General features: G+C 48.3%; 1 protein-coding gene and 1 long non-coding RNA gene across 4 annotated transcripts in view; one reads left to right on the top strand and one right to left on the bottom strand.

Moving 5' to 3' along the window:
* MXI1 (MAX interactor 1, dimerization protein) overlaps window positions 1-14,130 on the bottom strand; it is a 59,837-nt gene extending 45,707 nt beyond the window's left edge. Inside the window, exon 1 of one of the 3 annotated variants that reach the window (XM_082720185.1) lies at window positions 13,624-14,130. In XM_082720185.1, coding sequence (XP_082576311.1) covers window positions 13,624-13,885 — 262 coding nt within the window. In that variant the 5' untranslated portion in view covers window positions 13,886-14,130. Of the gene's footprint in view, window positions 1-9,592; window positions 9,616-9,790; window positions 10,057-13,623 lie in introns of those variants that run through there. The other 2 variants (XM_082720187.1, XM_082720188.1) reach the window with 2 other exon arrangements.
* LOC309859477 overlaps window positions 1-26,776 on the top strand; it is a 173,127-nt gene that overhangs the window by 112,341 nt on the left and 34,010 nt on the right. The gene's annotated exons all lie outside the window — the stretch shown is intronic.

Below are 26,776 nucleotides of genomic sequence, written 5' to 3'. Positions count from 1 at the left end.
AAGATGGAGGAAGGGTGAGTCCTGAGCTCCTAAATGAGAGCCTTAACAGTTATACGTCTTTTTCCATCCTCCACCCCAAAATGACAACACAGCCTCCTTCCCCCTCAGGGCCCAAAAACGTGAAGAGCAGCAGAAAACCTTTCCTTGTGCCCAGTGAGTCAGCCTTGCCTAACTTCATGCGTAAGCTCTCCTCAAGTCAGCAGCAGCTCAGAGCTGCGGGTCTGCGTGCAGCCGAGATAAATTTGGGTCTAGAAAGGATGACGTAATGCTAAACCCGAGAGGTAGCTGCCGCCTCCCAGGGCTCCAGTCGCCAGGGCTGCGGGCTGACATCCCCACCGCTCGGAAAAGCACCGAGCCACCCAGGTGCCTGAGCTGGGGAGACAGGGAGAGAAAGGACGTGGGGGCGGGAGCAAACGGCAGGGGGAGGCAGTGTTCGTCTGAGACTGCTGAATCTGGAAGTTTGTTGTTTTTTAACTTCAGTTTTCTGGTGAGATCAGGCCACTGGCAGAGGCTCAAACAGCTGCACTTGACTTCCATCCTGGCCTATCTCTTCCCCCTTAGAAAAGGGCTTCTTACAATTTTATTAAATGGCCCTTATTACAGCAGCCTATTTCGGTGATTATAATGGATGTGTTAATTTCTCGAATGTCCTTTCCCTTCTTTTTTGCATTAACTTGGATCCAAGAAGAAATCTGCATTGCAGGACTCAGTTCATAGGCACATCTAAGATACCTGCTGCCCCGGAACACCCATCCCACTTGGGGGTGCAACTGAAACGATCTTCCGGATTTTGGAAAAGGACTTTGCTAGGGACGTGCCAAGTTAATGCCCCCCCATAACATTTCATGGTTTACTTCATAGACGTTTACATCATTAAGCTTCTTTCTCAATCCAGTCTCCATTTTCCATTTTTCAGATGAGAAACCTGAGGGCCAGAGAGATATCATAACTGACCAAAAGGCCACACAGCTGCTCTCTATCAAAGCCACCAAGCAAGGATTAGGATTCAGGCCCAAAGACTCCCGTCCTGTGCTCTCTACCCATCTCCATAAGTCTTTTTCCGGTTGATTTGTGACATATAAATCAATTCATTAATTAGAATAAGTTTTCTGATTTTTTTTTAAAGATTTTATTTATTTATTTGACCGACAGAGATCACAAGTAGGCAGAGAGGCAGGCAGAGAGAGGAAGGGAAGCAGGCTCCCTGCTGAGCAGAGAGCCCGATTTGAGGCTCGATCCTAGGACCCTGGGATCATGACCTGAGCCGAAGGCAGAGGCTTTAACCCACTGAGCCACCCAGGGGCCCCAAGTTTTCTGATATTTTAAATTCATGAGCCCCAAACCTTTAAATATCAGGTTACATCCCAAAAGCCTGCTTTTGTTTTCGGCTTAAGGTTCATTCTTCTCTAAGGAAAGGGTGGCCTTGGAATCAACTCCCTGGCTGGTGATGACCACAAGCCATGGGCCTAACCTCAATAATCTTTCTTGTATGGAAATGGTTTCCTTCATCGGGAATGCATCCTGAATACTTTTTTCTTTTCTTTTCTTTTTTTTTTTTAAAGATTTTATTTATTTATTTGACAGACAGAGATCACAAGTAGGCAGAGAGGCAGGCAGAGAGAGAGGAGGAAGCAGGCTCCCTGCCGAGCAGAGAGCCTGATGTGGGACTCGATCCCAGGACCTGAGATCATGACCTGAGCCGAAGGCAGCGGCTTAACCCACTGAGCCACCCAGGCGCCCCCTGAATACTTTTTTCAAATGACATTTCATCATTTGTTGCTCTAGTCCCTTATTTTTCTCCTTTAATTTGTGGTTATAATCATTTATACTGGTAGATTTCGTGACTTTCAGCCATCCCTGGCATAGAGCCCACTCAGCCACGGTATGTTATTCTTTTGAAACACTGCTCCTTCCATGAATTAGTATTTTCCTTAGAATGTTTGCATCTATATTCAAAAGCAAGAATATACTATTCCTATCTTTTGTTGCATGTATCAGGCTTTGGATCCAATGATCTCTACTTTCAAAGGTAGATGCAACTTGATTTTAAAACCTTAAAAAAAAAAAAAAAAAAAAAAGACTGCCAGAGGCCTTCCCTGCTGGTAAGAGGATACCCCACATTCTTGCCACAGTCCTGGGTAACCCTCCCTCCCCCGCCAGGAGCCTGGCTCAAGCCGCCCTGCCCCCATCCACTGGCATCACCACTCCCTTCCAGGCAGAGAAACTTGCGGCGGTCACTCTTTAGGCCCTGCCAGGCCCTGGACACTGTTAAGTCACACACCCAGCCTGCTGCCTTAGGGCTGAGATGCACCATTTAGGATAAAAACACCAGGCCCTTCCTAGCCTGCTTAAGGATGAGCGTGATCTTGCCATCTCTTCCAGCCGCAACATTCTGATTCTAGGATTCTGGGAGTCCCCAGAAAGCTTGGAACAATCTGCCTCCCTTTGTGGACCAGCTTCCACGCCATGACAGCCAACTATGTACACAGTGCTGCTCCTACAGTCAGCTCATGGGCTCCTCTGCACTCCCTGTTTTGCAGATGAGGTCCAGAAAGGTTAAGAGATGTGCCCAAGGTCACACAGGTAATGACCAGATTCAAACTTAGATTTTCTAAGTCTGGCACCCCACAGCATACATCAAGGTATGTTTAAACAGACCAACCAAACAAAACTGTTTAGGGCAGTGGTCTCAACCAAGGGTAATACCATCCCCTGGGAGGCTTTGGAAATAAGTAGGAGAGTCTTTCTTGAGTGTTACAATGACTGAGGGTCTGCTGTCATTTAGTGAGTAGGAACCAAGGATGTTACATCCTGCAGTATTCTGGACTAATCCGCATAAGAACAACTGTCTCACCAGTAGCTCCCCTGTTGAGAAACACTAGGTCAGAAGGTTAAAGAGAGAGAACTCATCCTTCATTCAATAGTTATTCCTTAAGCATCTGTTCTGTGTGGGGCACTAAGCTAGATGCTGAAGACAGAATCATGAATGAAACCAGTCAACGGACCCAGGGCTCACTTCACGGTGCTTGTATTCTAGCCCGGCACACTGATGACAAGCAAGCAAACTCAGGGTAAATCGTGATACGTAGGATAAAGGATAAATAGTAAATTGCAGGATGGCTTTGGGTGGACAGAAAGACCAGGGCAATCACAAGGGCTGTCTAGGCCGGCTTTCTCAAACTTTAACGAGGACACAAATCACCTGGAAATCGTGGTGAAATACAGATTCAGATTCAGCAGGTCTGAGGCGGGACCTGGGAGTCCCCTTTCCAACAAGCTCCCAGCAGAGGCCAAGGCTGCCCATCTTAGGAGACCACACTTGTTCTCAACAGTAAGGGTGAGATAGGAAAGAAACTACTTAAAGGTTTGAAACAAGTCCGCGACATGAACCCAGTTATATTGAAGATCACTCTTGTTTCCTCGATCTCCACTGAGGAGAGGAAGAGGTTGGACCTATGCCGCTTGACCGGAACCAGCTGGCCCACGCGGTCACGGTGGCAGCCAGGGTCTCCAGCTCATCTCTGCCACTCACACGTGCTTCTCCCCCGCCCCCGCCCACCCCAGCTTCTCTGGCAGAAGCCCTTGGCTCCAAGCAGGGCCAGACCAGTTGCCCTACAAGCTCGAACACCTTCAGCAAACCTAGTACAGCCTGATAGGGTGTGGATTCACACCCCTGACACCCTAGTGTGCAGAGCCACAGGAGCTCTACTGGTTGGGTGAGTTCCCCAGGGGGTGCTGGGCAAGGCGGTACTGCACATGCAAGGAGCGACACCCTAGGACTATTGCCCTTCAGAAAACGGGCCTTAATCTGACTTTAGTGTCAGTACCCAAGGAGCCCTGGAAGGTTTCAGCGGCCTTCTCTATGCCCTAGGAGGAGTGGGAAGTAAAGGAACTCACTCCAGGGAGGCATTCCCCAAGGGGAACCCTCAGCTTGGACTTCAGACATTCCAGATTCCATCTCTTGCCTCTTGCCCCTTGAGGCCCAACTTCTCTTAAGGAAAAAAAAGAAAGAAAAACCTAGGTTTGAGCCTCAGCTCCACTCTGTGCTAGCATGTGGCTTTGGGAAACGTAGCCTTGCCAAGGCTGAGGCTCTCCTCATTTACGAATCAGGATAATTCTAGCACCCTCCTTTTGGATGATTGTGAGGGTTTAATACAGAGCACTTAAGCATTGTGCCGGTGCATAGTAACTGCTCAGTAAAAGGGGTTATTATCGCTATGCCTTTGGAAAACAGAGACAACATTGCACTTGTCAGCAGTCCCCTTGGGGACAGGTTATCAGACTCCTAGGAGACAGGCAAGAATTATTTATTGGTCTCTATTTGTCTATCATTTGTGCTGGAATATGAGCTGGAACTGGAGACCATACCGTCTGCCCTTTGAAAGCACCAAGCACAGGGCTTGGCTCCTGGCAGGTTTTAGTAATTATCTGTTGAATTGAGCTAAATTTTACAGCTGTTAGAAAGAATGAAAGAAAGTTGCATGCAAGGCACTCAGAGTCTCCGGAGTCAAGAAATATGGTATGGGAGGTTGGGTGTGGTGGAGGAAGAGGGAGGTTAACACAGGGATGCCATAGGGTAGCTCTGGGCCCCTGCAGAAAGAAAAACAGAGGCCACCCCAGCTCCCACCTGCCACCCACGGCCACAAACAGAGCAGCCCTGGGCATACCCTCCATTTTAATGCAACAGTATCAAAATTATCCCAAATCATCTTTATTCAAGTATTCTTGCTAATGGCCATAAAGACACAAGAGTAAAATATCTCGAACTGTAGGTAATCCAAATCCCTTTTTTATTGGCTTTAGTTTGAATTTCCCAATCTCCCCCAGGACACTATGTTTATCTTTCTAATTTTGCAGTGTTTAAATTTCCTTAGCAGATGCTGGAGTTGGATATAAGAGGTATGTGGCCAAGGGCATGTTTGTTATATGGGAGAGTGGGCTTGGTAGGAACACTAGTTATGGACACACCTCCAAGTACAGACGCCCCAATCTGTAAAGAACTGAGAGTGGAATGTGTTTATTTACAAGGCTGCTTACAGGGTACTTAGTTTCCTAAGCTCAGGCAGGGGGTGGGGAGTCAGATCTGTAAAAAGTACAAAGACAAAGACTAAGCACAAAAGATTTTAAACACAGGGTGAGGGTAGGGGCTGCAGGGAGGGGAGAGGGACTATTCCTTTAAGGAAACCTAAGATAAATTTTTGTCCCATTTGCAATGATGGCTAGAACCAAAGACACAAAGTCCAAGTCAGATGCAATGCTACGTTGTTGGGGTTCACTTTAAGACAAGTGAATTTCTAAAACCTAGCACTGGAATAGAGTATACACTCCACGCATGAGGGCTGGACTAGCACAGCAGTGCCTGACATAAAGCAGTAGTATGTGCTCTTTAAATATTAGTTGAATGAATGAATGAAGAAATTCACAGAACAAATGTAGGGAGAATTCCTGATAAGCAGCCTAGTTCCACAGATTATAAAACGATTTGCCGCAAGGGCCTTTTAAAGAGAGGTTCTCCAATCTAAATTTGTGTGTGTTTTTTTTTTTTTAAAGGGTTCCTATTTACGTATATTTCCTGGAGATTGATTGCTCAAAGCAAGGGTCACCTGAACTTTCAAAATGTTTCACAAGCAAGTGGCCTAACCCAACTCGGGCCAAGATGAGGAAGCAAAGAAGAAGCCTCAAGCTCTGGAGGGTGGTGGTAAGTTCCCATTATCTTTGGCCAGAGAGATCAAGTCAGCTGTTGACAGCTTTCACACCTCCAGCCAGGCCACTCAGGGACAATGATATCAGCGACAATTACTTCCCCTTAGTAGCAGAAGAGCCAGAGAGCAGGTGTTGGTCCCTCCGGAATGGAAGCCTCTCTCCAGTGTGAGCCGAGAACTCCACCCACCATTCCCAGAGGAGGCCCCTTTGGGAAGACTTTTATTTCTCCTCCTCAGATAAGGCTTGGGTAGCCATCCTGCCACGGTCACTGCCTTTGGGCTCCTCCTGATTCCTCCAGCCGCCGTGTAAAAGAAAATATTTTTTTCTAAATGGCAAATTCAAATGAGCTTCATTTTGAAAGACTATTGAGAATGTTGCAATGACCTTTGCAATAACTGGACACACCCTAGGATCAGTAAACCAGGTTTAAGAACTGCTGACTTTATAAGCACCTGACCTGTAAAACAAAAGCCCCGTTTGGGGCTCTGCTTGTAATACAGTCTCACCACCAGGCAAGAGGCCCAGAAGAGTCTGGTTCTGCCTCTGCTGTGTCATCTTGGGAAAGCCACTGTCCCTCTCTGGGCCTCACCTTCCCATCTCTACAGTGAGGGTGATGGATGCTGTGACCGCTGGGGTTCCTTCTAGCCCTGACACTCTATCTTACCACCTGCCTCCTTTAAAAACAAACCCCATGGGGCACCTGGGTGGCTCAGTGGGTTAAGCCGCTGCCTTCGGCTCAGCTCATGATCTCAGGGTCCTGGGATCGAGTCCCACATTGGTCTCTCTGCTCAGCACAGAGCCCGCTTCCCTCTCTCTCTCTGCCTGCCTCTCTACCTACTTGTGATCTCCGTCTGTCAAATAAATAAACAAAATCTTAAAAAAAATAATAATAATAATAAAAACAAACCCCGACATGGAGTGGAAGGAAGAATGGGAAAGGCAAGAGAACGGTTCAGCAGGCCAGACTGCAGTATGTGCCTCCCACCCCTGATTCCTGCCTGCTGAAAACTGCTTTCTTCATTCCACAAGAAGATTCCTATTTCTTGCTGGGTTGTTGCTTTTTTACTCCTTTTTCTCCTCTGTCTCTCTCCTTCTCTCTCTCTCAACTGAAAAGCCACAAAACCACAACTCACCTTCCCCAAACGGGTCATTTGGAAGCCAGAGCTGTCGGGGGGTTAGGTGGGTCAGGCCTGGCATACTGGTGGTATCTAAGCGAAGACCAGGCCAGGGCAGCCATGTGCTTCTCCTCCAGAAACCCAGTTTAAATCAATATTTATCCAACTGTATTTATAGAAAGTGGTGGTGGTAGGGAGGAGGAATGGGGTAAGGAGGCAGGGGGGGTCTACAACAGAATAAGCCACAATGACGGATGCAAATCTTTGTGGCCAATTCATTTCTGCAGGGCCAGGCTTTTTTTTAAAAGGCAAAAGACCCGGCTTTTGATGAACCTGCTGTTGGCCCCAGTACCATAGCAACAGCCCAAGTCCTCTGATATGCCCAGAGGACAGACTTGGGAAAGGCAGCAGGAGGGGGTGGTGTTTCCTAGGAGCCTAAACTTGAGTTAGGGCCAAGAGAGTTGAACAAGTCTGAAAAACAAAAACAAAACAAAATAAAACAAAACAAAACAAAAATCCTCTCTGGTTGGCTCTTCTGTCCTCGGCCTCACTTCTAAACCTTTTCTAAGCAGGGTATGTACAGGAAGACCTTGAACAATCAACAGAGTGCTTCAAATACCAGCTCTGCTTTGGGTGGCTGGGTGACCTTGAGCAAGTCATTTTACATCTCTGGACTTCATTCCTTGGCTGGTAAATGTGTACATGCATAAGTGCTTAAGACAGCAGGCTCATTCTGGAATCAGAAGCCTAGGTTCGAAACTCAGCTCTGCCACTTACTAAACCATATGACCTTTGGGCAAGTTACTCAACATCCCTGCACCTTGGTTACCCCCTCCATAAAATGGGGTAATAAAATTGCACATATCATGGGGTTGTTGTGAAGATTGGAGGAGATAATGCACATTTAGCCCCATACTTGGTATAGAATCCATGCTCAAAAATGGTAGCCAGTACCTATATTATGCAACACAGTTAATTGGTGCTGCAACATGCAATCGTCTTCATTTCCCTGAGTTTTCCCTCCAAACTCTTGCCCAGCCATCCTCAGATAAAAACCCCCATTTCTGGGTGTGTCAATGGGAGAGTGTTTCCATTAGCCATGGAGGGTCAGTGAGCAGCTATTGTTTTGTCTTGGAACTGATGGGACCTCCTTCCCCCCCCCCACACACACACACCAGGAATGGCTCAGTTCAACTTCTCCAATTTCCTAAGGGTCCCTTGGGTCCCCTCTGTGGTGTGCCCAGTCCCTAGGAGCTCTGGGGCTCTGAAAGCCACAACAACATCCTCAAAGTCTTCTTCTGGCATTTACCAGTGGGCAGAAATTTTATTTAAAACTTGGGGGGTGGGGGCTGAATCTGAGAAACATAATTTAGGATGCAGTACAAAAATAAAGACCTGACTTAAGAATGTTCTTTTCACAAAGCCCCCGAAAAACAAATATCCCACTCCACTCCCACCATAAATCAACCCACAGAGTTGTCAGGGAAAAGCGAATGCACATAGTCATGCTCAATACATATTTGCAGAATGAATGAATGAATCGTAAGTTGCCTGCTATGTAGAAATGTGACCTGTTTGAACATTAGTTGCCATTAAAGTCCTCAATTTTAGCAAGGCTTCCCTAGTCCCCTGCTCTCTAAGCTAGTAACTGATTCACTTTCTGGGTCATAGCGGATGACAGTGGGCACTTTCAACTCTCCAACCCTAACCTACCATCTCTGTGCAGCCCCTGGTCTTTAAAGGCCAAGAGCAACCTATGTTGATTACAGGAGAACCTCTTTCCTTGGAAGAGATCAGAATTTCCAACACTTCTCCAAGCCCCCAGAAAGTCTTTACTGTGTCCCCTGGCCTTCAAACCTGATCACTGTGCCATAGCCAGTAAATGACAAATCCAACCAAAGAATACATATTAAGTGTCTCCTGTATGCCCAGTGGAATGCTATATGCAATGGTGGGATACACTGAAATGCTATAGGTGATCTTTCCCTTATGCTAATCATCTCCCTGGGAAGATAAAGCTAATACACAGGTAGTGGGTAGAAGATTGCATGGTTACTGATTATCAAAGCTCAGAGAAGAGGCTATTTATTGAGCACTTACTATATTCCAGGGACTTTAAATGTTTAAATGGAGCACCTCGTTTAGTTGTTCAGCAATGATGTGAGGCTGGTTCTATTGTTATCCTCAATTTACAAAAAAGGAACCTCAGAGAGGCTGGTTAACTTGTACCGAAGTCACAAAGCCAGTAAGCAGCAAGGAGGAGGAGTCTGGGCCCTGCTCTGGGTTCACTGTAAAGCTCTCAGTCTCTCAACTACCCTGAATTAAGAAATAGCCAGAGGAGGCTGTCAGAGGAGGTGGGAGCTGACCTAGGTCTTGAAGGATGAGTAAGATACAGATAACCCTAGAGGAGTAAGAGAATGAAGCCATTCTGACAGAGGGAAGAGTCTGAGTCAAGCAGAGAGTCATGACCGAGAAACGTGCTTGCGGGTGGACCTGCTGGACAGGAGCAGAGGAGATCAGGCGAGGAAGGCAGGGAGGAGCCAAATGACACCACAAAGCAGCAGTTTCCTCCATGAGGAGGAAGAGGCTGCTCCTTGGCCTGTCCATGCCCCTAGGAAAGCACCTCACCCTCAAACCCAGCTAATCCACCCCAGACAGTAATCCATGACCTCTACTCCCATGTAATCATTCTTCTCTGTCTTAAGCATTGCCCCCCCAAAGCAACCTTGCCCAGACACTGACTATGCAGCCCATTACTATCCTCTGGATGTCACCTGTTAACAGCAGCTTCTGCTTGTCCACTGAGCAGCTTTTCTGTGAGTCTGGTTCTTTTTCCCTTTCAGTTTTAATCTTCTCCAAAACAGGAAGTAAATATTTTTCTAACGATCAGTCAGTCCTAGGCGGCCACCCGGCCCCCCCTCCATTCACTGGACCCCAAATAGTTATAGAAGACCAAGCCAGAGGTGACTTACGTAAAACTTCTGGTTTTGTGATAACTGGTCCTAGTCTCCATGATTAATATTTCTGGAGCCCTTTAATCTGAGATCCTTAAGGAGTCACATCAGTTGGAACGGCAGGAAAATGCACCCACACATCCTTGGGAATCCTTGCCTTGCACAGAGCAGCCCCCGTCAGTAGTGGGTGACTTAATTTGAATACCCTCCCCTGAGGAGACGCACCATATCTACTGGGAATAATTCAACACTGTGGCCACAGCTTGGTGAGCACTCCTACTACGGAAACCTCAAAGAGGCAATGAAAAGCAGTTCTGGCAACAATGGAAAATAAGGCAAGCTCCTGCCAAGTAAGTACTTTGCAAACAACAGTAAAAACGAAACGTGTGATCTCGTGACCAGGGTCTACTGGTGCATTTCGGGAAGGTCTCACAGAACCCGAAATGGAGAATCAAGGCTGACACCCGTTCTCAGGGGAGAAGAGCGTCCCTTTAAGAAGGGATTGTACCAGCTGGCCACACTACAGCTCCCAGAGATTTCCTGGCTTGCCTCCTGGCTCCACCTACCAGTCTCTGGCCTCAGCAACGCGTGACGTCAGAGAAAGCTGAAGCTGGCGATAGGCTGAACAACGCAGCTAGGTCAAGTCCAGTCAGAGGAAAGAAGTTTGTCTCCATGTGGAAACCATGTGTCTCTAGCTGGGAGGGGGAGGAGGAGGAGGCGGAGAAACTGAGATCAAGTGATTACAGGGGAACTGGCAGAAATGAAGGCGGGGAGGTTGTGCACCTGAGCCGGCCAGCAATGCCCTTTGCAGTAGTGACCTAAAAAGCAAAAAAGAAAAAATAACTTGCCCAACAAACAAAGCTTGAGCCCCCCTCCCATCATAATAATAATTAAACAACTAGGATCCCTGCTTCCTTCCAAAAACCAGGGACCTGAGAAATGCTGGAGTCCTATCGGAACGCCCAGATCCCCCTCCCTCCCCCAACGAGTGAATGATGTCAGCGTTTCGGAAAGCGGGGCTCTGAAGCAAAACAAGCCCCGCGCGCGCGGAGCGACCCGCAGTGCCCGAGCCCGGCGCACGCACGACCCGCCCCCCAACTCGCGTTATTGCTGTGCACACGCGGACCGCCGTGACGCGCGGGCATTGTGTGCAGCGAGCAGAAAACAACGGCGAGCGGCGCCAGCGCGAAGAAGCGCCCCCAATAAAATGAGGCAGATGTAGGGCCCGCCGTTTTCCATACCAGGAAACCCAGACCCAGCGGGAGGTGTTGGGGGGGGGTACCAAAAGTGGGGAGGATAAAGCAGCCTCCCGTGGGCCGCTTCTCTTTGCAAGGGGCATAATAGAGGACCCGGCGACGGTCGCCCGTAGTTTGCTGGAGGTCACCCTCGCCAGCGAGAGCTGTTGGGGAGGGGGCGAGGGCCTGGAGCTGGGCCCCCACAGCTAAGCCCCGCAAGGCGCAGCGCCCCAAGCTCTCGGGGAAATCTGGGGGCCGCTGGCATCACGTCATGCAGAGCCAAACAGCGGCGGCAAATAGAAGCAAGAGAGCTAAAAATACTCCCGCGGGGAGCCGGCCGGAGGGGGGGCAGTGGGGCCGAGGGGCTGATTACGCACACGAAGTTGACTTTGACTGGGGCGCTGAGGTTCCCGAACCCCTCTCGGGGGGCTGCGGGGCTTGCAGCGCTGACGCTCGGGAGAGGGACCGGGAGGAAGCCCCCTGGCTTCCTCGGCCACAGGAGCCCGGCTCGGCTGCCGCTGGCCCGCCCCGTGCGGGGTAGCCCGGCCCGGCGCGCCCGGCCCTCTGCTTACGTGACTGGTGGCCACGCCGGAGCCCCGGCACGGGGTAAACTAGGAGGTGGCGGCGGCCAGGGCGGCGGGGGACGCCGCGGGGGAGGCGGCAAGGGGGGGCGGAGGTCTCTGATTGTCTGCGGGTGCGGGGGGGGGGGGGGCGGGACGCGGTGGAAGCTCCAGCAGCCTCCCTAGTACACCATGCTGAGGGTGGGGGGGAGGACCAGGTTTGCCACACATTGCCAAGGTGCCCTCTTTGGGTGCACCCCCCGCCAGAGTCGGCACCATGGGACAGACTCCGGAGAACCCCGGACAGGGGTGAGGGGTAGCTAAAGAAATCGCGCCCCTCCCCCCTCCAACAAAAGCAAACACGCCAAACAAAACCACGTCTTCACCCAGCTCCCCACCAGCTCTGGCTTTTCAGAAACTACCCTCCTGACGAATGCCCCCCCCCACACACACACACCATGAATAATTGCAAACTGAGTCGGCTACGCAGCCAGCGATGCGCCTTTCTGGCAACCCTGGCACTCCGAGAAAACAGGAGAGAAGAGAAAGAAAAGAACACACACAACCGTCTCCCAACACAGATCCTTGTTTTTGCCTTCAGCCACTGCACAATTGCGCTGGCAACACACGGTTACTTCCACCCTGGAGGCCTGGGGTGTTGGTCAGCTGAGGTGTTTTTGTGTTTGATGACTGTTGTTGTTGTGTTTTGGGGGGGGGGGGGGTTGCAAGATCTGACACGTTGCAATCGGACCATTTTCTCTCTCTCTTTCTCTCTCTCTTTCTCGTCTCATTGATCTTCCTACTTGTTCGGACAGATGAAACAGCCTGGTTTTCTCCAGTCCATGGGTTTATCTGCCTCGACCCCTTCCCCCAGCTCTTATTTGTGAGCACCGTGCTGGAGACGCCGCACCACGCGTGCCCCCGTTAGGACGCTGAGTCGACTGCCTAGGAAGACTGGGGGACCCAGCAGGCAGGGACAAAAATGAAACAAACAAATACAAAAAGGAGGCCAGGCCCGGGTGGGGCTCCCAGCACATCCCCCCCCCCCAAACATTGCTCTCCACCTGAACCCAAGAGAAGGAGTGGGGGGGTGGGGGCGGGAGAACAGCAGAAATCGACAAGGCAGGCGCTTGCCTTCCTCGCCAGGCGCGCTCCCTCGTAAGTCGTCTCGCGGAAAATAAAGAAACCGCACACAACAGCCCACACCTTCTTCCCCAACTATTGTTTCCTGCGAGATCCCAAAGTTTCCTTTTAGCTGTGTCCCCCTCGCCAAGTTTCCCGGGCGCAGGACGGCGGGTCCGGGGCGAGCTGCTGGTGCTGCCTGGCCCAGCCGGCCTGTTTGGGGGAGGGGGGCGGCGGCACCCCAGGGCAACCGAGGTGCTGGGGGACTGTATCCGCGGACGCGATGGCCTGAGCCCTGCCGCGAGAGGGGAGGAAAAAAGCACCGTAGACAAGAGGGAGAAGCAGAACCGAGTCAGCCAGCTCAAGCCCACGCCGCGGAGGGCTGTTTGGTTGTTGTGGTGGTGGTTGTTGTTATTGTTGTCGTGTGTGTCTCTGTGTGTATGTGTGTGCGTGAGTGTGTGTGTGTATGTGTGTGTTTTCTCGAACCGCGGAGCTCTGCCTACGATTTCCAACTTTCGGCTTCTAATCCCCACCCCACCCAGGAACGAGCGACAGAAAAACAACACTTGTCTGCCCGAGAAGGCTGGGGGGGGGGCGGTGGAGAAGGAAGAAAGGCGACCTCGAAGAGATGAGCTCTGGGCTCAGTTGTCAGCAAACAACACTCCCCCGCTTGCTCCCCGGGTCCTCCCAGCCTCCGGGAGACGGACAGACGGACGCACCAACAGGCCCCCCACCCCCCCCCCTCGTCTTTGTTACATCTTTAGCAGCTTTGTGCGTGCGTGTCCTTTCTCCGGTGTCATCGGCTTTACAGCCGAGGGCTGGATGTGTGTGTTGGGGGGAGGGGGGCGCGGGCCGAGCAGGCGACAGGGGTCGCCCAAGTGGTTGAGGAAGAAAGAGCCGGGCGCCGAGGCGGAGCCGGGGCCCCTAAACTTACTTTTGTTTTCTTTCTCGATCTGCTCCAGGTAGCTGGCGGCCTCGAGCAGAATCTGCACGTTCTGCAGAAAAGTGTTGATGTGCTTCTCCATCGAGTTCTCGCTGGTGTTGAAAATGTCCGAGAAGGGGCACCTGAGCTTGGCCCCCGCGGGTTCCTCGGGCTGGGCCGGGGGCTGGGGCGCGGCCACGGCCGGGGGCGCGGCGGGGGCCAGCCCCGCGCCTTCACAGCGCGCTTCCTTGCGCGGCCGCCCGCGTTTGCCCATGGAGGAACCGGGGTCCGCGGAGCTGGTCCTCTTTTGGGGGCTGCGCTGCCCGGCCGAGCTCCGGTCCCCAGAGGAGACCCGGCTGGCTGGAGCGGAGGAGGCGCCGAGGCTAGGAGGCGACCTGACTTCCCGAGCCTCGGTGCGTTCAGTTGTGTGTGTGAGTGTGTGTGAGTGTGTGTCGGTCTCGCAGTGGGTCTGTGTGTATGGGAGATTGAATGAACCTACAGGACAGACGGAGGCGCTCTGGCGCCTGGGTCCTAGTGCGAGCCTGTCGCCATCGGACCGGTCAAAATAAAAGGTGGAGACAAGCGAGGCAGGGACCGCCCTCTGCCCGTCTCCGCACCTTCCCCGCCTCTCCCCAAATCTTACCTCAGAGTAGAGCGCTGTATTTCAACACGAATGGAAAAAATACTCGATGCCTCTAAGTGGACCTGCATAAAAACAAACTAGTAAGCTATTTTTTTCTTCACATAAAAATAAGACCTCGTAAAGGGTCCAGCACAATGCCTTGCACGTACTGAGTGGGTCCCCATTAAATAGTAGCTGCTAGGACTTTTTTTTTTTTTTTTTTTTTTAAATAAAAACCCAATCCAAAAAACCCCATCACATGTATCCTGAAGTTTCCTTCCCCCAATTCACACACCCTTGCACACAGACGGGAACAGGCATGTGTCTTCACCGGATCAAATGAAATCCCCAGGCCACCAAATCCCAGTTACAGATTTACTCACTCTTTCTTTCTCCCTTCAAATGCAAAGTTATTTTCCAGGAAGGGGGAGGAGATGTAAGCATCTCTCTCCACACTCCTCTTCCCAGCCTTGGTCCAGCTGTGCAAAGCTCACACTAGGGTGCCTCCGCACCTGGCACCCTTTTATTTGACAGAGCAGCAGAAATGGCAGCTTGGGACACGGCCCCCTCCCCACCGCCCACCCCAGCTGAATTCCGCCTTTTGGCTCTGAAGACTCCTACCCATTGACATTGTTGTTTTTACTGCCGCTATCACCTAGTCAGGATCTGCGGGGAAACAGGGATGTTTTCCAGGCTTGGGAGAGGTACAGTGGGAGTCAGAGGGATAACTGAAGCCCATTAGGGAGTGTCACAGAGAAAGGCTTCAAATTCAGCTCTGAAGCTCACAGGCTGTTCCCTGAAGCTTCAGGCAAGTTCCCTAACCACTCTTGGCCTATTTCCCCATCCATGAAACTCTGATAAGTTTCTTGTGTTGATTAAATCATATCTGCACTAAGCACACTACCTGACCCATGGTAAGATCTTTTTCTTTCAATCCAGACCAGATAAAAACCTGGGTCCCCTACATGCATCTAAGGGGTGGGTGGGGTGGGGGACAAGCCGCAGGAAACAAGGCTCTTCTGCACTGTTGGAAAACGTCTCTGCAACAAACCCATCTAAATATTGTCACCTTGCAAGGCCAACTGGAATTTTCCTTCAGGGGAACCATTTACATAGAAGACACATTAAATACTGCCCCCTGCAGTTGAGCAACCCAGCCATCGTGCTCAGAAGCCGCTTCATACGCATTTGTCTGGAAAGACCCTTATTAGAAATGGAAACTTTTTTAAAAAAGAGAGAAAGCACATTTCTTTGTAAAACATTCATTATGTAAAACTTAGAGAACACATACCCTCACGGAACCTTTAAGAAAGTCTTGTCTACTTTCAGAATATAATAACCTGCTGCTGAGAGGAGCAATCAGTAATTGGCATTTTAAAGCCAAATGTATTCACGTTTCGAACCATAATATAATCCTACTACACATACTGTCTGTCCATTTTCGGTCCTGAGACAAATTTTGCATGGTTGATCTTTGCATCCTTTAGCTAGGATTGAATAAAGGCTCCTAGGAGCTATGAAATAAAAGTTCACCTTCCATTATCAGAACAACTACTGACTTTTTGTTCCTGTTGGGACCACAACCTGAGTAACACATGTTTAAAAGCCTGTAAGTGTAAGGACTTTAGGAAGGTATAGTCTCAAACAAGTTTTATCTAATGCCATCTTACAAAAACTAGCATTTGTATAAAACAGCCCCGATCTCCCTTGACCCAAGGGAAAAATGATAGTGAGACAGTGAACCAGCTAAGCCGGAAAAAAACCTGAGTTTTTCACCCCAGTGGGCACACCAAATGTGTACCTATGCAGTATTGTGCCCTACACATATGTCTATACACACTGGCCGGGAGAGGCACACCTCACCCATGAGTGCGGGGGGGATGGGGGGGGGCGAGGGCAGGGGGTGGTGGAATAGGGTGTTTTGTAATTATTTATTTATCCCTTTTTCATCTCTCATAGGTCTGTGAGCTTCAGAAAGCCCAGTGGGAATCTTCAAGCTGGGCCACGGATCTGACCAAAGCCAAGATAAACAATGGCTTGAAGAAAATCGACAAAAAAGTGCTGATTTGCACTATTCCCACAGTCAGCCACAGCCCCCACCACCATTCCCATGGAAAACACCACTGCTGGTGCCAAATCAAGTTTCCCCCCCTTCATAGGGGCATTGTTTTTTGTTATTATGTGAGTTCTTAGCATCAGACAATGGCACCACAAGAGACACAGTGGAGGCAGGAGAAATGCCTTTTTGTTTCACTAAGTCTGTGCTATTGTGCCTCAGACTCTAGCCCACACATAGTACACTTGCATATATTCATTTTGGTAACATGTATGTGGAACGAGGAATGTGCCAAGCTAAAGCTCCAAGCCCCGTTCCTTGTTGGGTTTTGTTGGTTTTTTCCAGAGCCCATCAAGTGTTAAATCATGTCTGCCTCTTACTGCTCTCTCCCCCTTCCCACACCATCCCTCAATTAACAGTTCCTCTAATAAAGTTGGTGCCCGCAGAAAGAGTGGCGTTTCAGGGGTAATTCCACAGGACAGCCATCCAGGACGCTGGCTTCCCAGCTCAGCTCCATTGCCCATTAGCTTTGCCTCCCAGGAGGAGCGAGTCAAGCCTTTCGCACCTCACTTTCTCTGGGGCTTTGACTCCGTAAAGAAACAGGCTGCTTTGGAAACTTGCTGGCAATTTTTGCAGAGAACAGGTAGTAGATGAGAAGGCAGCTGGCCTGAGGAAAATATGGCAACTCTCTGAAAGAAAAGCAGTGATTTTTTCCAGTGCCAAGTGAGGCCAGCCAAGAGGCTCCCAGATGCCCAAGATAACCTGGAGGCCCATTCCATCAGGGTCCTGTTTTCCCAAACTTCTGTTTTTCTGCTTGGCCTCTCTGCCTGTTGGTCATATCCTTCCATCAACCTTGTTTGCATATTAAAGCAAGATCACTCTCACCTGCGTTTACCCCTCTTTCCCTCCATTCTACATGCTTCCATCAAAAGGGTTTGTTTTGCCTGTTAATTCTGTCTTCAGGTACATGGAGACCAGTTGATTACTGAGATACAAGGAGAGTGACCTCAGACCTCCCCATTCTGCATTTGGATGGGATTTTTGCTGTCCTGGACCATTTGGGCTCTCCCAGGCTTCTAAGCCCTGATCTTCCTCCTTACCCCATCTCCCTTCCCCAGCCTTTTTTGACTGAGTCCACCACTCCAACGTCTAGCTTGGAGCTTGCCAGCATGGCCAGGCCAGGTTCTTCTCCGCTCTTTGACCTGTGGTCTTTTACTCAGGCTTGACAAACACCATCTATAGATCTTCTGTCCCCCGCATTGTCACTTGAGTCCTAATACCCCAGAGCTTTCCTACCCAAGATTTCCTGAGCCCCTTTTCCTTGGGAAAGGGATTGTCCATCAGTAAGCTGAGAGTTGGCTCTTCTTTCCTTGGGAGCCCTTATCTTGGTTGCACCTCCTAGGAGGGAGAAGTGGCTTCAAGGGAAGTCCAGGAATAAGACATGAGCACAATAGCAGGAACAAGGAGAGCAGTGTGGCTCTGCCTCTCCCACTGGCTCCTGGAACAGCCTTAAAAGTGCTGACCAGGCCTCCTCTGACCACTCCCCATGCCCCACCCCCACCCACACAGTCACCAGCGGGTGTAGACATGGACAGAGGATAAATAGTCTCCACCCTACATTGGAGCTCACCCGGGTGTCACCTGCTCCTGGGGCATTATCTCTGCTCTTCTGGACTCTGCCTCCCTTCTCCTGGACCTCTGAGGTTGCCAGGCTCTTCCTGTCTCAGCCACCTCCTGGGCTTCTCCTATGCAACACCCAGTACTTATAGGGTTCATTAGATTATGAGCTCATCAAGGGCAGGGAGCACGCCTTCCTTCCCTGACATCCCCAGCCCCTGGCACCCTCGCACAGCGTGTGTATGGCACAGAATGGGGGCTTGGGCCCTGAGGGTCAGGTAATGAATGCACTCCTGCCTGGCTGGAACCTTGGTGCCTGTCCTTCCTGGCTTCCTTGCTCCAGCGTGGCAAGAGGAGGCATTTGACACTGTCTGCAAAACTATTCCTGAGTCACTCACATTAAAGTTTAAATATCAAAATGCTGTCTGTCCAGAAGCCAGAAACCCACTGAGCCACATGGTTGAGGTTCCCTTCCCCAGAAGTGCAGAGGCTCGGTCACTCTCTCCCCTGTTCTTACTGCTCTACGTATCTGGTAATAAGATGCTTCTGCTGGAAATTTTTCAAAAATCACCAGATGATGAAAGCAATGGCCTGAGACCAAAGTAGGAATAATATGGAGCTTCCCGCCACCACCACCACCACTACCCCCGCAACATACAAATTCTCATTGTAGGGTTTCTTCTAGCAGAAGGAGGTCCTTCAGGCCTCTCTTTTCTTTAACATCTCTGTATTACAAAAAATGCTTTCAGCAAAGATTCTAAATTCATGTATATTAAGGTACCAGTGACTGACACCAGCTTAGGATAGGATCATTACCAAAGGCTTTTGGAATTAAAAGATGGCAGCCAGTGCTTTAAGCTAAAGGAATGAAGTTCCAGTGGTGAAATATTAGGCATCAGGAGGTGGAAGGAGAAGGTAGTATTACGGCAGCAAAGGATCCTCCTCCTGATTATTAGCTGTAAGTCACTCAACCTCTCAGAGCCTTGCGATTCTCACCTAGTGGAAAGAATAATGTTCTTCCCAAGTGGGAAGAACAATGTTGACCTCGTTGATGGGGTGCATACAAGGAACTTTGGAAACTGTAAAGTGCTGTGCACATACCAGCATAGTATCAGGTGAAGAGAGTCCTGAAAGATCTTCAGGGGAAATAAAAACAATGACAAAAAGGTGGGGAAAGAGTTAGAAACCCAGAGTTTTGGGCCAGCTTTCCCACTGCACTGCTGGGTAACTCTGGATAAATATTTATAACTTTGGGCACAGCAGCATCAGTGTCCTCACCTAGCTTGTTTTCTCTTTCTCCTTTCTCCATCTCTCCTGTGTGAGACCTGCAAGGTGCCCTCACTGTTTGCTGATCCAGAGCTTCTCGTGGGTTAAAAAGGTCAATGAGTCACAAATTGGTGTATTTATCAGGAATAATGGATACATGAGCACATACTCAACAAATGGATTAATCCATTCCATCAGAAGACATAGCCCTCTACGTGTCGGGCTCGCTCTAGGCGCAGGGACACAGCAGTGAGCCAAGAGTCATACCCCCACCCTCATGGGACTTACCTCTCACACAGGTATATACGTAGAAGAGAGAGGACCGGTTGTAAGCATACAGAGAGATAGATAGATAGTCCCATATGTGCACAGAGAACAGGCCTCTTTACTCCTGTGTCTTTCAGAAAAGGAAATGTGAACCTTAAGTTGGAGCCAGAATATGGGATTCCTCCAGAGAACTGTGACATCCTTTTACACATCACAGAAATAATCATAAACAAGAGTGAGGAAGGGTTTGCCTTCTTGTTTCCTGTTCTCTCTTCTTGCTTGCATTGGAAATTATTTTTTGTTTGCACACAACTGGCCCTTTGCGTGTTTCCACAGTAATAAGTAAGGAATACTACATTATGTATCGGAATAGTTAATTAAAAAAAAAATTTATGTCACCCTATTTCAGGGAGTCCTGAAGGTCTCACAGGTATGTGTGGTCTGCCAAAGATTCACGTCAAAACAACTGTCTAAAATTATAACCTACCTGGAGAAGTCAGAAATGTAATCAGAGGCTATTTCCATATAACTACACCCTGAAAACACCCATCCCAGACAGGCCGGCACAGGAGAATAACATGTTGGTATACAGTTGCAAGAATCTGTCTTGGACTTTTGATACTTAATCGCATCATTGTTAAAGTTGAATTGAGTAGAACCTCCCTAGTGCCGAGGGCGCCGAGGCAAGAACTGGGAAATTCTCTCTTCATTTCCTGGTCACTTTTCAAAGTCTGGGTAGAACTGGGCACTAGCAAATCTTAGACTGAATTGATGTTAAGGAAAATGTTTTCTCATCTGTTTCGTTTTAATTTTACAACCTTTGGGTGTGGGTGCTTTTGAGTTTATTATACAAACACGTGATGGGGTCCCATGTTATTTTAGGGATACTGCCGGAATGAGAGCTTGTATTCGTAGAATGCTTATGATAGCCCAGGCCCTAGTCTCCAACCACACCTTTATTTCATCTTTGTAATCATTCCATGAGTGATTATCCTCACCCCCATTTGACAGATGAAGAAATGATGACTGAAGAAAAAGATGTGACTTGCCCCAGAGGACACAGCTAGCATGTGGCAGAGGTGGGCACGGCATCGTCTCCAGCCTGACACAGCGGAACATTCCTTCTTCCTGTTTCTATCTCACTTACATTTGGTTGTGCACGTTTGTCGGGTGGTAGTTTATGTGGTCTTGCTAATTGGGTTGATGTGCATAGCAAGGGTGTTTATTCCAAATCCTTATTCGATTATACACTGAAAATTTCTCCAGTAAAGGACACTTGGATTCTCCCTCCCCAGGCTGTGAGTTTTTCCAGAGCTTCCACAGCATTTCCAGCAGTGCCTAAAAATGCCATGCGCACAAGAGTGTGCAATGGACATTGACAACTAGGAGCTAACACGCAGGACCCGCTCAGGGAGTAGGAAGAAGCTTCAGTGTAATTCATCAGACATCACCAATCTCCCCCAGGCTAGCCTCTCATGGTCTATCCTCGATTTTACACAATTCACTCTGATGCTGAGTTAGAGGACAGAGAAGAGGTGCTGAGAAACCACATGTATTAGCTGCCGGGGCCAAAGGCTGTGAAGCACACCTTTTCTGAAAGGCAGCACACAGTCCATTTAGAAGGATTGTTGGTTCCATAGGACAGAGGTTCTCAGCCAGTGGCTCTGCCTTAAAACAACCTAGGAATAGGACCATCAGATTTATCAAATGCAAATGCAAGATACCCAGTTAGATTTGAATTTCAGATGAACAAGGAGCAATGTTTTCGTGTAAGTATGACCCTTGCAATGTTTGGGACATCCTTAAACCAAAAGGTTATTTGTTGTTCATCTGAAATTCAAATGTAAATGGTCATTCTGTATTTTGCTGGCAACTTTAATTGGGGGGAGATTAAGGGCAATTAAGTTAGAATCTCTGGAAATGGGGTTCAGATACTCCTAGTTTTAAATGCTATGTGCAGCTACGTTTGAGAATTACTGCCAGAGGGCACCTAAAATCTTGAAGGGCGATGGAGGGGAAATTGAGCTTGGCTCCGGGTGGGCAACCCTTGTGCAGGAGGTGATGGAGATAAAACAAGCATGGAACAAGCCTTATCTGCCCAAGGTTCTGCCTTCCTAGGGCTCAGCTGGGCCCTATCGCAGCCACCACGCCAGACAAGCTCAGCGCGGAGCTGACAGGGCTGCCAGTTTGGTGTCCTGGGGCCACACCGAGGGGTTCGCCACCATCTCTAGAGAGCTTGGCCCCCTCGAGAAGCACCATTCCTCCCTTGTCCCCGCCATCCCCAAACAGCTAAGTTAGCACCAATCAGATTTCATTTCCTTTGCGTATCTAAGTTAATCAGGCACCCAAATCTCTACTGTGACTCGGAGAGCTCAGAGGGCCGTCTGCTTTGAGAAATGATACAGCACAAGAGTTAAAACCTTGGGGTTTGGAGCCAGGCAGAGATGGGTTCCAATTCTCCTTCTGCCATTTATTTAGATATATATAAGCTTGGGCAAGTTTATGACCTCTCTGAACCTCAGGTTTTCATCTACAAAATGGGAATGATGACTGTACTTAGCTCACAAGGTGATTGTGAGGCTCCTATGGGATGATGGCCGCGGAGAGCTTAGCTCGGGGCCCAGCACGCATGAGGCCTTCAGTAAGTAGCCGTCATTATGATTTCATTGCTGCTGCCTTCCCCAGATGCCCTCTGCCGCAAAAAGAGATAATGGGGGTGGGGCAGCATTGCAAACCGGATCTCAGAGCCTGGGCTCCCGACCCTCTTGATCTCACCTTTCTCTCTGAGCCCTTGACCAAGCCTTGTAAGATAGGATTACTCATAGTATAAAGGAAAGGGCTAAATTCCTGTTGTGATTTTATCACTAACTGGTCATGATCTTAGGCAGGTCCTTGCACTTCTCCAGGCTAAGTTTCTTCACCTCTATGATGGATATAGGGCAGGTGGTCACTTCTATTCATAATACTCTGTGATCGGCTCCCTTGTACAAATTCTGGCCTTCGCTCCACAGACACTCAGAGAATTAAGATTCTTTTTCTGTCTGTTCCCAGGATTCTAAAGGGGAACAACCGTGTTCATTCAGGGTGGAGAGCTTTGAGACTTGTGGGTTTCCTGCCCTCTCCTTAGGTATGTATATACTTCTGTTTTGCTAAAAAGCACAACATACTCGCTCCTTTAAGTTTTGTTTTCCCTTCGAAGAATGGAGGGAAATTTTACCTTCACTCTCTCTTGGGTCCTTCTTCAAGGTAACCAACACTGACCATTGCCGTAGTCCCTGGGTGCAAATGGAATTGCAAATGGGCTATTTTGAGGGTGTCATTCAAAAGCCGAAGGCCTCCAGCCTCAAACTGGGACACCCTTGATGCACCTGTTCTTTTTCTCTAAGGTATTCCTTTCCTAATCTTTTCCAAATTTTACCTGCCATTGAGAGTCCACTGCTGTTGTCATTTTTGAAGGAGAAACCTGTTTTTCAAGTGATAATTGCATTGACCATCTGTCTCAATTAGCCATTCCGCCCCCCATCTTTCTCCAAACCCCTAAATGACTGAAATAATAGTGCAATTAAAAAAATCTAATTGCAACAGATAGCTTTTTGTCCATGTGTGATCAATATAAGGATGGACCTAAGAGCAACTAGGTAACAGTACAAAAATCTTTGGCTTCCAGAAGTTTTCTTGCCACAGGGCTCAGAGCTAGAGAAAGAGCTGGCTCTCACCTACAGTGAAGAAAATCATTTTATTAGTGTGGATCCCAAGGAGGGGCTGTACTGTTTTTTTTTTTTTTTTACAAGGGGACATAAGTGGTTCAAGTCATGTTGCTGGATATTCTGAGAGCATGCCCATTTCCATTAGGGCTTGAAATAAAGTCCTAATCAAAGTGGTCATGAACTCCTTTTGAAGCTACACAGGAAATCTCTGGGAAACACAGTTAAAAAGACTCTAGTTCAAAGGAAACTCCTCCTTTATTAATAATATTCAGAGATTTGTTCCTAATTTGGTTTTTGTGACTTGCTATGCAGAAGGAAACAAAATGGGAATTTGGTCAATACCTCTGGGAAATCAAACCCAAATGGTTGGGGGAAGGGGTTGCAGATAATTAATTCTGGGGGACACCACCAGCCACCAGGGTTTTGCTGCTAAAGCAAAACCCAACAGCTAGTCATGTTGGTATTTTTAGGACTGCCATCCTGGGCATAGAACTATCTCCACTTCCCCCCTTTGAACTATTAAGATGTAACATCCTTTGATGGGGTTAATTTTACTGTGATAACAGATTTACCTAGAGAGGATCCTTACATAATTTAGGCCTGATTATCTCTCTGGAAAGATGAACTCAAAACATCTCATGGAGGGACACCTGGGTGGCTCAGTTGCTTAAACATCTGCCTTTCGGCTCAGGTCATGGTCCCAGGGTCCTGGGATGGAGCCCCACATCAGGCTCCCTGCTCAGTGGGGAGCCTGCTTCTCCCCTTCTCTACACCCCTCCCCCCGCTTGTGCTCCCTCTCTCTGTCAAATAAATAAATAAATAAGTAAAATATTTTTTTAAAAAAGACTCATAGTCCATTAGCAAAGGACTTTGATCACCTAAAATGTTGGTGAGTTATGCCAAAAGTTAGCATGATACCAAAATTTCAGTAGGTCTTTGCATTAGTTAAAAGGTATAAGTAAAAATGGGGGGGGGGCAGAGAACTTCCACTTCTAGGAAAATGGGGTAGACACACTTTTTCTCTATTCTTTCTACTAACACAACAAAGAACCTTGAACATTATAGAGAAGAAAAACATAAGAAGACTCTTAGAGTGTCTTGGGTGGCTCAGTGGGTTAAACGTCTGCCTTCGGCTCAGGTCAGGACGTTGGGGTCCTGGGATCAAGCCCCACATAAGGATTTCTGCTCAGTGGGGAGTCTGCCTCTCCCTCTCCCTCTCTCGCTTTCTCTCAAATAAATAAATCATTTTTTTTTTTTTTAATTTAAAGAAGATGACTTTTTGAGGCAGAAAGAGAAAGGCAGAATGGCTAGGGATCTCAGAATTCAGGGAACAACACCGTGGTGAGCTCTCGGGTTTTATTTTTGCCTTATTTATCTCTCTTGCAGCTGAAGAAACCCGCAACCTGGAAACACCAAGTGCACACGGAAAAAGGCCAGACAAAAGGACCAGAAAAGGGACAGCCTGGCATGACAAAAACTTTTTTTATTTTTTTAAAAGATTTATTTATTTATTTGACAGAGATAGATCACAAGTAGACCGAGAGGCAGGCAGAGAGAGAGGAAGGGAAGCAGGCTCCCCGCCAAGCAGAGAGCCCGATGTGGGACTCAATCCCAGGACCCTGAGATCATGACCTGAGCCGAAGGCAGCGGCTTAACCCACTGAGCCACCCAGGCGCCCTGACAAAAACTTTTAGATAATAACCACTCCACCTCAGCCAGTCACCACAGTAAAACTGTAACCCACCCCACATATACAAGTCAAGGCCAAATGGGGAGAATTGATGTTTAACCCGGCCAGGTTATAAAAAGGCTCCCCAAAGCTCCTGCTGGAATGATGTCAGAGAAGGCAGAATATGGATCTGAGAACACCAAGAGTACAAGCAACAAAAGTAACGAAAAACAATTAGAATTTGTCAAACTAAAAAGCTTCTGTACTACACAGGAAAAGAAAAAATCAACAAAATGAGAAGGCAACCCATGGAATGGGAAAAATATTTGCGAATCATATACCTGATAAGGGGTTAATATCCAAAACATATGAGGAACTCATACAAATTAAAAGCAACCCTCCCCAAAGGGTCCAATTAAAAATGTGCAAAAGGGGGCGCCTGGGTGGCTCAGTGGGTTAATGCCTCTCCCTTTGGCTTGGGTCATGATCCCAGGGTCCTGGAATCGAGCCCTGCATTGAGCTCTCTGCTCAGCAGCGAGCCTGCTTCCCCCCACCCTGGCTGCCTCTCTGCCTACCTGTGATCTCGGTCTGTCAAATAAATAAATAAAATCTTCGAAAGGAAAAGAAATGTGCAAAATATCTGAATAGATATTTTTCTAAAGAAGATACACAAATGGCCAGCAGGTACATGAAAAGGTGCTCAAGGTCATTCATCATCAGGGAAATGCAAACCCAAACCATATGGGATATCACCTCACACCTAGAATGGCTAAAATCCACAACACAAGAAAACAAGTGCTGGTAAGGTTGTGGAGAAGAGGGAAGGGCCCAGAGGAAAGTTCTGTCCTGTCGGTGGGAACAGAAACTGATGCAACCACTAGAGAAAGCAGTATAGAAGGTTCCTCAAGTAACTAAACCTAGACTTACCTTCTGATCCAGCAATCTCACTTCTGGGCACATATCCAGAGCAAATGAAATTACTATATCAAGGAGATGTCTGTACCTCCATGTTCATTGCAGCCTTATTTACAATAGCCAAAATATGGAAACACCCTAAGTGTCCATCCACAGATGAATGGATCAAGGAAGCATGATATAGAGATGCCTGGGTGACTCAGTGGGTTAGCTTCTGCCTTCAGCTCAGGTCAAGATCTCAATGTCCTAGGATCAAGCCTCGCATCAGGCTGTCTGCTCAGCAGGGAGCCTGCTTCCCCCTCTTTCTGCCTGCGTCTCTGCCTACTTGTGATCTCTCTCTCTGTCAAATAAATAAATAAAAATTAAAAAAAAAGAAAACATGGTATATATGCATATAAATGGAATAGTATTTAGCCATAAAAAAGAAATTCTCACCATCTGTGAATGAAACTTAATTGGAGGATATTATACTAAGTGAAATCAGTGAGACAAAGAAAGACAAACACCTGATTATCTCACTTATATGTAGGATATAAACAACAACAACAACAACAACTGAACCCTTGGAAACCAAGAGCAGATTGGTGCTTGCCAGGGTGGACACCAGGGGCGTATGGGAGATGGGTGAAGGGGTTCTAATGGTACAAGTTTCCAAGGGGAGTTAAGCTCTGGGGATCTAAGATAGAGCCCAATGACTGTATTCAACCATACTCTGTTGTATACTTGAAAGTTGCTAAGACAGTAGATCTTAGAAGTACAACACACACATACAAGGTGTAAGGTGACGGTGTGTTAACTAATATTATTCCTTTTTCTTTATTAAAGATTTTATTTATTTATTTATTTGACAGAGAGAGATCACAAGTAGGCAGAGAGAGAGAGAGAGAAGGAAGCAGGCTCCCTGCTGAGCAGAGAGCTCGATGTGGGACTCGATCCCAGGACCCTGAGATCATGACCTGAGCCGAAGGCAGCGGCTTAACCCACTGAGCCACCCAGGCGCCCAACTAATATTATTCTGAAAAATATATATATATATGTATATATAT

This window comes from Mustela nivalis (assembly GCF_964662115.1).
Source record: "Mustela nivalis genome assembly, chromosome: 2".
NCBI lineage: Eukaryota > Metazoa > Chordata > Mammalia > Carnivora > Mustelidae > Mustela > Mustela nivalis.
This window is presented reverse-complemented; position numbering and strand designations above follow the sequence as displayed.